The sequence below is a fragment of the Lolium rigidum genome, chromosome 4, assembly GCF_022539505.1.
Source record: "Lolium rigidum isolate FL_2022 chromosome 4, APGP_CSIRO_Lrig_0.1, whole genome shotgun sequence".
Lineage (NCBI taxonomy): Eukaryota > Viridiplantae > Streptophyta > Magnoliopsida > Poales > Poaceae > Lolium > Lolium rigidum.
Window position 1 is genome coordinate 217,810,106 of NC_061511.1, and position 13,319 is coordinate 217,823,424.

At 46.6% G+C, this 13,319-nt stretch overlaps 2 protein-coding genes across 5 annotated transcripts; both read left to right on the forward strand.

Moving 5' to 3' along the window:
- Positions 1-217: 217 nt before the first annotated feature.
- LOC124707058 (pentatricopeptide repeat-containing protein At5g50280, chloroplastic-like) lies at positions 218-5,690 on the forward strand. Of its 4 annotated transcripts, none has more exons than XR_007004667.1 (3): positions 218-1,071; positions 1,649-4,158; positions 5,276-5,690. XR_007004667.1 is itself a non-coding variant. In XM_047238719.1 (2 exons), the coding sequence occupies exons 1-2, from the start codon at positions 218-220 to the stop codon at positions 2,964-2,966; spliced, it is 2,172 nt and encodes a 723-aa protein (XP_047094675.1). In that variant the 3' UTR covers positions 2,967-4,417. The 4 variants fall into 4 exon arrangements, 1 of the variants encoding a protein (XP_047094675.1); XR_007004668.1 differs by having other exon boundaries at positions 1,649-3,059; XR_007004666.1 differs by having other exon boundaries at positions 1,649-3,045.
- Positions 5,691-7,262: 1,572 nt separating this feature from the next.
- Positions 7,263-8,619, forward strand: LOC124648267 (pectate lyase-like). The gene is made up of 3 exons (XM_047188059.1): positions 7,263-8,068; positions 8,159-8,288; positions 8,404-8,619. The coding sequence occupies exons 1-3, from the start codon at positions 7,263-7,265 to the stop codon at positions 8,617-8,619; spliced, it is 1,152 nt and encodes a 383-aa protein (XP_047044015.1).
- The last annotated feature ends 4,700 nt before the right edge of the window (positions 8,620-13,319 follow it).

The window sequence follows — 13,319 nt, forward strand, 5'->3', positions numbered from 1 at the left end:
TATATCATTTACTGGAGCTATTTTTTTTTCTCTAATGTAGATGAGTATGTGACGGTTATTGTTTACATCTATATCATCTGCTGCTGCTGGAGATGGTCTTAGATCGGACGGTGAGCAATGTGAGACATTCGAGCCGTCTTGTAGAAAAAATCTTTCTTTGAGTGATTTCTGCCTCGGCCGTGACTGGCCGCCCCAGATGAAACCCCGGTGAGACCCGATGGCGCTGGTACCTCAGCCGCTGCTCTCTTTCTTCCTCGCCTCCCCAAACCTACCAATCCTCCGACTCCTCCGCCGCCCCCTCAAATCCTCCACCTCCAAATGCTTCCTCCACCCCCATCGTTTCCCACGGCGGCGCAACCAACCAGTCGCCCGCCTACCAGACGACGACGTGCGTGACGTGGAGGAAGACATGCGGAGCTCTCCCGCCAGCTCCTCCGGTGCCCACCTCCTCGCCCCCCTGGATGACGAAGAGGGCGGCGACGGATGGTGTCCACCCAATGGCGACGGCGCAGAGGAGGGAGAGCAGCTGAGCGAATACGAGGCGTGTGAGTGGGACCCGCCTGTCGGCCCTTTCCGACCCCAGGCCCAGGAGCATAATCTCCAAGAGGAGGATGACGAAGATGAAGACGGCGGGGACTGCCCGTGGTGGGACCCGAGCTTCTTCTTGCCAAACCAAGAAGAGGCAAGCACAACCACCACCGCGGCAGTGGAAGAAATTCTCGCCTTTGCAAGGAGCCCAGCGGCGGCCGACGGCTCCGGATTCGCTGACTTCTTGGCTGGTTACAGCCGCAGAGCCCTCGGCGAGGACGAATGCGTGGAAGTGATGAGGAGGATGGGTCAGGAAGGGCTGGCGTTGGGGTGCCTCCACTTCTTCCGGTGGATGACGCGGATGCTCGAGGAGCAGCCAATGTCCTCGTCGCCGCAGGCATGGTTGGTGGCTCTCGTGTTGCTTGGACGGGCGCGGATGGCCGATGATGTCTTGGAGATTCTGGGAAGTTTGCCGCTGGAGAGGGGATTCCGGGAGGTGGTTCTGTACAACGCTGCAATGTCCGGTGTTGCCTACTGTGGAAGGTGAGCTGTCTTGATTTGTGTGGCAGAGTGAATCTTATTACAGTTTCATTCATGCAATTGCTTTTACAAAATTTGTTAGGACTTCTTGTTATCCAACTATTTATGAAAAAGCAATTATGTTGCTGGGTTCTTAATGATGGACTTAGGATTCAGGCGACTTTGATTTGTTTCCCTGTTTCTAATTAGTATATCGATGAGCCTTCTCCTCCAAAAAAAATTGATATGCAATGCATGTTGTTAGTTATTAATAGCAGATGACCCAAGTGTATTTGATTTTGCTCATTTTAGCAACTGCATTTTGGGAAACTGGACTAGCAGGAAAAAATATTTATTGACAGATTTGCATAGATGCAAGTCTTTTTTTTCCCTCTTTAAGATTGAAGTGCACAACTATAGTCCCAACTAAGCATGAACATAGTGGAAATTCTAATATGCCACTCCCTCTGTTACATAATTCTTTGTCTTGATTTTAGTTCAAATTTGAACTACAATCACAACAAGAATTATGAAACGGAAAGAGCACATTTCTTCTGTGCGTTTTGCTTTGTTGTGATATACATTCTTCTGCACACTTCAGATGTGACGATACCTGGAAAGTATTTGAGTTAATGGAGAAGAACAATGTCCAACCTGACCACATAACATCCTCCATCATGTTAATGGTAATGAAGAAGCGCAAGGCATCTGCTAAGGATGCATGGGAGTTCTTCCAGCGAATGAACAGAAAAGGTGTCAAGTGGAGCTTAGATGCCTCTGCCTCTCTAATTAAGATCTTTTGTGATGAGGGGCTGAAAAAGGAAGCTCTTATCTTCCAGTTAGAAATGGAGAAGAGAGGAATCCCATCAAACACGAGCATTTATAACATGATAATGAATGCATATTGCAAATGCAGTCAAATTGAAGAAGCCGAGGGACTCTTTGTTGAGATGAAAGAGAAAGGGTTAAAACCAACAACCCTGACCTATAATATCCTTATGGATGCCTACAGCAGAAGATTGCAGCCAGAAGTTGTTGAATCATTACTTCTGGAGATGCACAATTTAGGACTAGTGCGAAATGCTAGGTCATACAACTGTCTCATAAGTGCTTATGGGCAGCAGAAAAAAATGAGTGAAAAGGGTGAAGATGCTTTCCTGAGGATGAAGGCGGATGGCATTAAGCCTACATCTTCTTCGTATACTTCACTGCTTCGTGCATATGCAGTTAATGGGCAGGATGAAAAAGCTCATACGACATATACAGATATGAGAAGAGAAGGACTTAAGCCTTCCTTAGAAACATATACAGCTTTACTTGACATATTTAGGAGGGCTGGTGACACAGAGAAGTTAATGGATACATGGAAATCAATGATTGATGAAAAGGCTGGAGGCACTAGAGTCACATATCACATGGTACTTGATGGTTTGGCGAAGCATGGGTTGTATGTTCAGGCAAGAGATGTAATATCCGAGTTCGGAGAAATTGGTTTACCTCCTACAACTATGACTTACAACATTTTGATGAATGCTTATGCAAAGGGAGGACAGCATTACAAATTGCCGCAGCTCCTGAAAGAGATGTCTATTCTGGAACTAAAACCAGATTCAGTTACATATTCTACAATGATATATGCATATGTTCGTGTCCGTGACTTTTCGAGAGCATTCTATTACCACAAGCAGATGGTTCGAAGTGGGCAAGTACCTGATGCTAAGTCATACAGAAAGCTGTTGAATACGTTGGATGTGAAATCTGCAAGGAAAAGCATAAAGAATAGAAGTACCATTGTGGGAGTTATAAAGGGCAAATCTTCCTTAAAGCATAGGAAGGAAAAGAAGGATGAATTTTGGAAGAACAGTAAAAAGCGGTCTATGACCCAAGTCATTGGGTACCAGCGAAAAAGATTCTTGTGATGCCCTAGTTAAGTGGATAGATACTCATCCCCTATGTTATATCATGGTCCCCATGCTTAAATGCTCTTGAACTCTTCAGGTCAGAAATTACAGGTTTGCCGTGTTACTAATTCCATAAGCGTTCAAATTGATTGCCTGGTTGATCTTGATCTGAATAGATTTGATTTTTCATTTTAAGTTGCTTGGCCTTGAACACAATTCATTTAAATGAGCTTCATCTGTTCGTCACTTTTGTCAAGAGAGTCGAGACTTTAACTCTTCTTATAGACTTTCTAATGCTCTAACAAGAATCTGATGAGGTGAAAAGATGCCATTTGGATCATATGAACCGATGGATTTTTTTGGAAATTAGAGGGAAAACCCCCAGTTCCATCTGTTAGAAATGAAAATAATACCTTTATTCAAGCATATATTAAGAGCATTAAACCATCCACAGGCCAATGAAAAGATGAATGATATTAATGTGAATGGGAAGGTTATTGTTGTTGGAAAGTAACACACATCATTTAAGTAACATACAACATCAGTTTATTGGCCTAAATCATTTAGTTATAATCTACAATAAAAATCTATGTTTCGATTTTCTGCTAGGATGCTCAGCAGTTTGACATTTGCGAGACCCATGAACACTTGATGCATATAGCTTATAGACTGTAAAAAGAGGAATTCCTGAAGTATGAAATATTGATCATAGCATTGGTTCATCATAACAATAGCCAATAACCAGTTGGGCAAGCCAATTATTTAATTCTCAAGTTCAGACCAGAATTTCATAAACTTTTTCTACACGAGAAGTGAATAAAACTGTTCCTTTTTTCAAAATAATTTACACCAGTCTTTTAAGTTCTCCTGGGAGCTGCCACTGGTTTTGGCAATGCTGATCATGTTCTTTCTGTATACTTGCTGTTGCTCCTATGGTATAGTTTTAATACTTAGTACTAGTACAATATTTAGCACAAGCATGCTCTGTTTTCTGATCCTTATGAATTGGTAAAAGTTAAGATTCAGTTTTCTTGTGTGATCATGATTGTACCATTTATATTTCCAATATCAGTATCGCTGCCAAGGATGTCTTTTGGGTCAAACCTTTCGTTACAGGTCTAGGCCAGCACAGTCTGAACCACTTGTGCCAGTCGGCTTGGTCTTCTGATCTGACTGGAACTCCTAGTCCTAGTTCCTATCAATCGAATCGGTACGACAGTCTGATTGCTACTACTTTTAGCTGTGCCAGATCAGGAGTGGCACCTGATTGCAGTGTGTTAAGAAGAGTTCTAGTCCTAGTTGTGTTCAGCTATGTGCTACTGTAACTGAGTCTAAGTACTACTTCGGTTCAGGTCCTAGTTTAGTCAGGCAATATGCCTAGTCCATATGGTATTCCTAGTCTAGAGGCTGCCATGTAAGTGCAGCTAGTAAACTCTTTTGAAGGCAAGCAATAAACAGAAGTTCTATAAGTCACTACTTGTTCATAGTCTTGAGCCCCACCTTGCAAATGGGGGTGAACCTCGTTATCTCTTGCGCTCGGACCCAAATTTTCGTCTAAACCTCAATCCACTCCTTACTAACACCCAAGCAGATAACTATCATTTCCGTGCTGTCATTTTATGAAGACATGGTTTCTTTATTAGAGTTGCTTTTGCTAGGTTCTTTGGTTAGCTGGTTAACTGGGCTATGTGAAATTCTGATGCAACATGATAGCTGAGAACTACTGTGGTGGACAAATTTGAAATATAAATGGATATGATATAACCATTTATATTTAGTACACGAAGTTACGTTAGAAAACCTTGAAAAATACACTAACAAGTGATGTCTGTCTTGAAAAATCCACTAACAAGTGGTAATTGCTTTTCAGAACTAAAAGAATTCATATTTACCTATACATAAAAAAGAACTAGATGCAACTGTTAATGTTTCTCATAAACATATTACCATCTCTTTTACCATTTTAAAGATAACATAGGATTGGTAGTAACATGTCGGAACACATCTAGATGGACAGATGCAAATTGTCTGGTAAAATGTAGGGTTGTAGGCTAAATTTTTCCCGTGCATATCACTCCTGTCTATCCGTGTTTATTAGATTTTGACTTATGGTTAATTAACTTTTGACTTCATTATAATTCATTGATGAATAGCTCACTAACGGTTTCCAATTATTACTGTATAAAATTAACTGTCAAATTTTGAAGTGACATAGAGTAGATATTTTTTTTCGTAACAGCATATTCAGAATTCACTTTTCTTATGGACACAGTGAAATTCTTCCAAGGGAAATTTTGCTCCTTATTTCTTATGTTTGGTTCATGCAGATCGCATTTGTAGGTCCATGTCCAGCTTAAAATATTACGCATGAAAGATTTTAAAGGTGCGTGTCATCTGTGGACCTGCATTTGAGAAATATCCAAACTAGAACAAGTTCTTCACCAAGAGGCTGTAGTGTTAAATAATGGCAGTTCAAGAGTTGCAATTACAAGCATTCCTTACCATGAAGTTAAAACATACTGTCGTTTTGGATCTGATATTCCAAGACATGGTTGGCCAGTTACCTCATATGCAAGATTCTTATTTTATTTGGAAGTCTCTGACCTTCGGTACTCATCTGACTAGTTAGACTGAAGCTAACGGTATCAGAAAGTGTGAGGTGGTTGGCAAATTAGAGGATTGTAGAAATAAAAAATGAAATACTCTGTTTTTTCGCAACTTATTGGCAACATATTACGATTACCTTCCCGAGGTGTGGACTTCCTTTTTTTTTTCAAGGGGCGTCGACTTCTGGTGCTGTTGCGCTAGCATTGTTGGTTTGGTGGATGAAGGGAGTCAACTGAAGTGTCTTTACCTTAGAACCTATGATCATTTCTTGCCTTCCCGATCTGCCAAAGGAAGAAAAGATCAAAGTTGACATCTTCTGATTTTGTCATCTTGGATAGCATACAGTGTAGAACTTTTGTAGCCGAGGGATCATATCATCCACATCATCACTTCTGAATCCTAGGTGAGACCTGAACTGAGCAACTATGGTGTAAGGACAGAGAAAGAAGGTGTGTTTATCGTCTCCAGCGTGACGGGGCTACATGAGCATGGACTCATTTTGGAGTAGACTATGCTAGTCAAAGCGATGGTACAGGTTACATAAAGGGTCACAATAAAAAAAGAAATTACAAACAAGTCCCTAGATTTTGCACAAGGACCTCTAAGGAACGTGCATGAACGTGATCCAGTCACACCGCCGATGGGGGATGAACTGCGCCGGCAGCAGTTGTCTTCCTCGCCGGGGACATGGCCACTTGGGAAGAAGCAAGCATGAAGCGCTGCCACCGCATCATCAGAAACGGGCCTCCGAAGGAGGTTGCTGAGACGCCTCGCTGGCGTCAACTGATGCCATCCTTGGGCATCCAAGATCGATGACCCTCCTGTGGTCACCGTGAAACTGCTCATAACTGCAGCATGAGTCTCGCCGGCCGCCGAGGCTTCCCCGTCGCCGTCGGTGCCCTCTCCCTCGCCGCCATGGCCGGCCAAGAGGACACCCAGGAGAAAGAGGAGCTTAAGCTGTCGGAGCCAGCGCTTATTGACGGAGCTCGCTGAGGTCGCGCTGCTCGTTGCTCACCTCGGACACGAACATAGAACCACCAGGGCCAGCTCCCCGACAGTGCTGCATCAGGAAACACTAGCTCCCACCCGAGGTCGCGCGCCAGCCACCGGAGCCGCGCCGCCGCACCACCCAACAACAGGATGCACCAAGACGCCACTATGGGACCACTACACCTAGCTCTACTATATACACTATGAAGACTTGAGCCTCGCCTCAGCCTCTCTCAGGCGGCATCGCCGCCAGCGAGGGCCTCGGTCCGGCCCGGAACAGGGGAAACCTCTCCCAACTACTGTAGCGAGGTGAGAGAGGGGGAGGGGGGAAATGAGGGGGATATTTTCGGTAAAAGGAGCTTACTTTGCATGAACTATTGTGATAACTCTGGCATTGGAATCTCTCCCCTCCATTTCGGTTTCCATTTCGGCAGTAATTTAAGATTTCGGTCTGTCTTCCGTATGCCAGATTCAAGGAAATCCATATATACCTGATTTGTGGCGCTTAAAATCAGCATTATTGACAAAAATCAAGCAGGAAAATCAGGTAGTTCCTAAAATGGTGATTTCGATGATATGTTGCCATATACTGCTGCGCCTGTTCTATGCAATATACGACCTTCGGCTTCCAGAGTTGATCGATCTCTACAGAACCTACCTACTCGATCTGCAGGGCCTGCATCGGCAGCGGCTGCCAAGAAATCACTACCACGAACAATGGCCATTCTCCTCTTCTTATTCTTCACATCCATTTTACCCGTTTCCTACACTTCGCCGCTGCCGATCAGTGAGAACTCCACCAGCAACAACATATCATCGCACCGACGAACTCCAACTGGGAGCTGCGGCACCGGCAACCCGGTGGACGACTGCTGGCGTTGCGACCCCAGCTGGGCAACCAACCGGCAGCGCCTCGCCGACTGCGCCATCGGGTTCGGCCGCAACGCCCTCGGCGGCAAGAACGGCAGGATATACGTGGTGACGGACCCCGGCGACGACGACCCGGCGAGGCCAGCTCCCGGCACGCTCCGGTACGGTCTCGCCCAGCACGAGCCCCTCTGGATCGTCTTCGACCGCGACATGACGATCCGGCCCAGGCAGGAGCTCCTGGTGAGCTCGTACAAGACCGTGGACGGCCGCGGCGCCCGCGTCGTGGTCGGCGACGGCGGCGCGTGCTTCACGCTGAGGAACGTGAGCAACGTCATCATCCACGGCGTCACCATACGCCACTGCAGGCCGGCGCGCAAGTCTGCGAGGGGCTGGGAGCTGTCGGACGGCGACGGTGTCACCGTCTTCCGCTCCCGGGACGTGTGGGTCGACCGCTGCTCGCTGGAGGACTGCGCCGACGGCCTCGTCGACGTGATCGAGGCATCCACCGCCGTCACCGTTTCCAACTGCCTCATGACCAACCACGACAAGGCCATGCTACTCGGCCACAACGACGCCTTCTCCGACGACAGGGGCATGCGGGTCACCGTTGCGTTCAACCGCTTCGGGCCAGGTCTCGTGCAGAGAATGCCAAGGTCATGCCTTCTGTCGCCAAAACCTCGTGTGTGCAAATCTCTCGTCGGATAATCGGATTATGGCACTGATTGATGTGATAATTTTGACAGGTGCCGGTTCGGCGTGTTCCACGTCGTCAACAATGACTACGTGAGCTGGGAGAAATACGCCATCGGAGGCAGCGCATCGCCGACCATCCTTAGCCAGGGCAACAGGTTCTGCGCCGGCAAGGAGAAAGAGGTGCATCGCGCCGCGTGACCTCTTCTCGATCGTAGCCTCTCCCCTTTAGTGATCCTCGATCTCCTTTGAACAAGGTGACCATGCATGAAACTCTGTCTGCACGCAATTCCTGCAGGTGACGAAGCGCGACGGCGATCCGCCCAACAGCGAGTGGCGGAACTGGAGCTGGATATCGGACGGCGATCTCATGCTCAACGGCGCCTTCTTCAGAGCGTCGGGCAGGCCAGGACCTGCGGTTAAGGCCCCAAGTTTTGTCAAGTCTGCCTCTTTTGTGGCGCCCATGACTGCCTCCGCCGGGGCGCTCTCATGCAACAAGGGTTGTCTGTGCTGAAAGCCACAATCCTCAGCTCCCCGTAGATAGGCATGCACAGTAAAGCAGGAAGCAACCATCTCAGATTCCATCCTCTACGGCTCTACCTGACTGCCTTCAGCTGTTTTGTTTCCCACAAGCTCACGATAGTCCTTTTATTCAATTTAGCATTGAGTAATAAGAATCTTGTATATGCCTGGTAGTGTTATTTTTAGCAGTTGGCCGTGGCTCATTGATCGCAAGTTCAGAATCTTCATTCAGGTGAAAACGGTAGCCTCAATTTGGTTGCTATGGCTATACAGATATGACATTTTGTTGGATTGCAGAAATTCGTCCCCTCTGCAGTTATCTACTAGTGTATCATGTTTGTGGGCTATTATTCAATGACAAGAATAACAGCGGTCGTTTTTTTTAGATAAAAGACACTTAAATGTCTAACTTTGAATTAACAAAACCACCAACGAATGAAAACGATACAAAGTGCTAAACCCAGCTTACAGAACGAAATCACACACCCACACGAACTACCAAAGAGGCTACAACCAAAAGCGCGACCAACATGCTCAGCCAAAACGCCTACGAGGACTCGGACCAGAGCTGGAAGCTACGGTGTCGGGCCGGAGCTCACTCGAGAGCGAGCCATTTTTCACGCGTGCCGTCGATAGAACTCCTCCGTCGCAGAAACGCCACCGGAAGCCGACCACCACCGGGGACGAACCCACGTTGCTCACAGACCGAAAAGCAGCGCCAAGGAAGCTCGACAAGGGAAGGTCACGGAGCAAGCCTTGCCGAAGATCGCCGAAGAATCACCTCCATCACAACCATCGGTGAGCCTCGTGCCGTGGGCTCCAAGACGGTGTCTTCAAGAAGAGCACGACACCGGAGTGCCGCCACCGCCCGATCCGAGGATCTTGGGTTTTCACCCGGATGAAGTAGAGGGACGGAGATTGGCCTCACGGCGCCTTCAACAAGGGAAGGCCGTCCGCGGACGCCGCCGCCGTGGCCCAAGGGGCAAAGGTTTCCTTTTGGAAAAATCACCGCCATCTACACTCCACAACACTTAACTCGCCGACCACCACGCCGTCCTTACGGCCGTGGTCACCGGCCAGCACCAGAGTCATTGGCTCGCCCGCCGACCAACATGACTCCCACCCTCTAGGGCCGCCGCCCCGACGTCCAAGCTCTTCCTGCTGCGGGCCGAAGAAGACGAGCACCACACCGCACAGATCGGAACCTGCACCCCCAATCGGACCTGCAGCTATACCACCTTCCTGGAGAGGGCCAGACATCCCCCATGGCTGCCGGACACGTCAGATCTGGGGAGGGTTGGGCCAAGGCCCGGGGCCCCTGCCCCGGCCCGCACACGATGCGGCCAGAACACCTCCACCCGACGCCTGAAGGTCCTCGCCAGGGCTGCGCCGCCGCGAGCCCACCCGGCCGCCATGTCCGCTCACCTTGCATCACGGCGCGCGTCACCGTCCGCCCGCCACCGCCGGAGCTCGCGCCGCCCGTCGCAGCAGCAGCCTCCGGGGAAGCCATCGACGTCCCGAGCTTGCCCAACACGCAGAGCCGCCACGCCGTCGTCGCACGGCCGCGCCGCCACGCCCCTGCCAGCGTTGCGCCCTCGCGCGACTGCGCCGCCCACGTCGCCCGCGCCGCCACCACGACGCGAGGGGAGAAGATGCCCCGCCGCCCGGCGGCGCTCCCCGACGACGGCGAAGCGAGGGAGAGGGTGGGGAGGGCTCTGGCGGCGCGGATTTAGGGTTTCGCCCTGGGCATCGTGGGAGCCCAGGGACGAAACGTTTTTTTGTGAAATGTTTCTCTCCAAACAGCGGTCGTTTACGATGTACACGGTTGGAGCAGGTGTCTAATGACGTCTTTATCCAATACCTACGTTGTGTAATCTTCGGATTGGCCCTCCACCACGTAGACCTTACACGAGTCGTGCATTACTTTGTATTTTGTCATCTTTGGTGCACGTGTGTTTCATTGTCGCCGTGTGAATTCTGTATATGTTGATGTTGGTTTCAACTTTCTATGTCGTATCGCCTTTATGCGACCTCGAGACCAACCTGTAGTTGGATGTTAGAAGGGTAGTGGCATCCCCAGCCCACCAGAATTCAAATCCCAGATTTAACACGCATGTGGTGACTTTGTCAATCTCAAGATCCGCCGGATCAGTTCTTCAACGCAGTCTTTTGGAGGTGCTCATAGGAATATGGTGTGCGTGCGTTCATAGGAGTGTGTGTGCGCGCACATATATGAGCGTCTTTGATTGTACCTTGTTTCGAAAAAAAGTACCTCTGTTCTACATTATGAAACAAAGTTAATAGCGCCTAAAGCGCTTGTTGCACTATAACTGTCCTTGGTTCAGTGCTCCTTTACGAATGTGCCTACCGTACATATGTATGGACATGTTAAAAGGAATTAGGTAGTTCGTTCAGAATCTTGAATTCAAGAATTAGTAGTTCAAAAATCGACAGAGACCAGGTGCCAGGCTAGTCTCGTAATGCTCAAATGTACTCCCTTCGATCCTAAATATAAGCCATATAGTTTTTGATACGGAAATTAAGAAACACATATTTAGGAAAAATTACACTATGTTTGGCTAGGATTAACCCTAAGTACTTGCCGTGAGCTAATAGAAGACATTGCATAAGATAAGTAAACCTAATCAAATCTCTAAAATATTATCCATACAAGTAGGGCAACGCAATAAACCTTATATTATGACATTTTTTCTCAAAAAACTATATGCCTTATATATAAAAACTGAGGGAGTATTAATTAAGGGACAATATAATACATCGAGCCCTTTTCCGGAGATGGTGGCAGCATATGGCGCCGTGTCAGCAATAAGATGGATGCAGTTCTAGCCGATGGCGTATTGTCGACGTCAAGGAAAGGGATGCAAGGATGTGGTGCCATGTATGTGCGTCACCCCTCAGCGATCATCTCTTCTCAGCCACCGCTTTCCGCTTCTCCGTGCACGCGTCGAAGGAGGCCATCTCCCTCTTCAATTCCTCCATTGACCCCCCCCCCCCCCTCCCCGAGTGCTGGGCTAAGCCACGACCCCCAACTACGTCGGAAGGAGGTGCCGCATACAGTGGCGAAGGACGGAATTTTTTTGAGGTAGGGCAAATTAAAAAAATGATGCAAATACCAAAATAGTCGTAATACATGAACGTCATATATGATTCTAAGGAAATAACTTAGTACGAAAAAACAAAGACATATTTGATATACATAGAACCCAAAAAATACATGACAATAATGCCACCTCAATGCCAAAGCTTTACTTTTTTTTTGCAATTTTTTTTTATCGATTAAGACTTTTAAATATCCATCGTGAGCAACTAGATCTTAATGATCTTTGTCGCCAAGAAACCCTTCCAATTCACCATCTCAATGAGGTGATAATGTCTTTGATGAAATCATGATGTGTCTTTCAAATATCAAGGAATCTCTAAATTTTCAATTCTACACGTTTGAATAATGAAGATCACAAAGTTATCCTGCATATACTAAGATTAATGATAAATCTCTATAATAGAAATATAGAATCATTGTTATTTACATTGAACCTAGAATATGAGTCTATGTTTCCGTTTTGAAGTCGATTTTACACAATGTTCGCTAAAACAAGCATAACTTTGTCATAAGGAGTCTGTTTTCGATGAACGATCACTTAAAATATTCAGAAAAAGTATGTGCATCTAAATGTATTCACCAAAAATCAAGATAGGGCGGCTGCCCTGCTTTGCCCTAAGGGGGGCTTCACCCTGCATACTGGCTTCTTGGTCTACATTTTTTATTCGTCTCCTCTCAAGCTTAATACAAAACGCGCTGCGGGTACTCGAAAAAAAAAAGCTTGGATAGTGTTTCCTATCTTTGCGACACCACCTCTTTAGGACGTTGAGTGTTGTTCTAGTTTCAATTGAGAGCTGCTGCCTAGATCGTTGCCGAGCTACAGAGGAATCTGTTTTTTCTATGTTCTAGTTTAATGTCACAGGATGCATACCTGCATAGTGGAGAGGCAGATCGAGCTGCTAGGTCATCACCATTGGTCTGAAAATGATAGTTTGAAGTGCCCTAGATCCTTCTACTTGAAATTTGCTGTTACTTTTGGTACTATGATCTAATTAAGATGTCCCTTCGCTGGCATTAATTTCCAGCGGCTTCATCAATAATTAACTTCACGATATTCAGACAATATACATATACGCATGCCTTCAATGGTATTTCGTTGAGCTCTATCACTTGAGGTATTGCTTGGCTTTTATCTTCCTAATAGTTTGAATTGATTTGCATCATCATGATATCATCCATCTTCAGGTTTTGGATATTTTTGAACTTAGAAATTATACTTGTAAGAGCCTATTTTATTTTGAAAAATAGTCTAGAGATTTATAAAACCAGTAATGCGCTCTTTTTATTTGAAATAAATAAATGAATAACCAAAATAAACATTTTGTACGTTTGCAAAAACTGTCTTAAACATAAGATTAAAAAAATTCAAATAGCTACTTCGAAACCTCTCATATTTTTTTTTCTTCTTTTGGTGGTAGAAAAAAAGGATGTAACATCCCAACCGGCCAAAGTCCCAGGCCGTCTACCCCTTCCAGCTAGGCGAAATAGTCGACCAGGCCTCCATTTGTAGAAGAGAGAATTCCTTATTTGACACTAGTTTCAAATATGATTCCTTATTTGGTCTTGGAAAA

Coding starts and splice junctions, on each gene's coding strand:
- LOC124707058 (XM_047238719.1), top strand. CDS start 218: ATGGCGCTGGTACCTCAGCCGCTGCTCTCTTTCTTCCTCGCCTCCCCA. Junction 1,072..1,648: donor GGTGTTGCCTACTGTGGAAG/GTGAGCTGTCTT, acceptor TGCACACTTCAG/ATGTGACGATACCTGGAAAG.
- LOC124648267 (XM_047188059.1), top strand. CDS start 7,263: ATGGCCATTCTCCTCTTCTTATTCTTCACATCCATTTTACCCGTTTCC. Junction 8,069..8,158: donor CTCGTGCAGAGAATGCCAAG/GTCATGCCTTCT, acceptor TAATTTTGACAG/GTGCCGGTTCGGCGTGTTCC. Junction 8,289..8,403: donor GCGCCGGCAAGGAGAAAGAG/GTGCATCGCGCC, acceptor CAATTCCTGCAG/GTGACGAAGCGCGACGGCGA.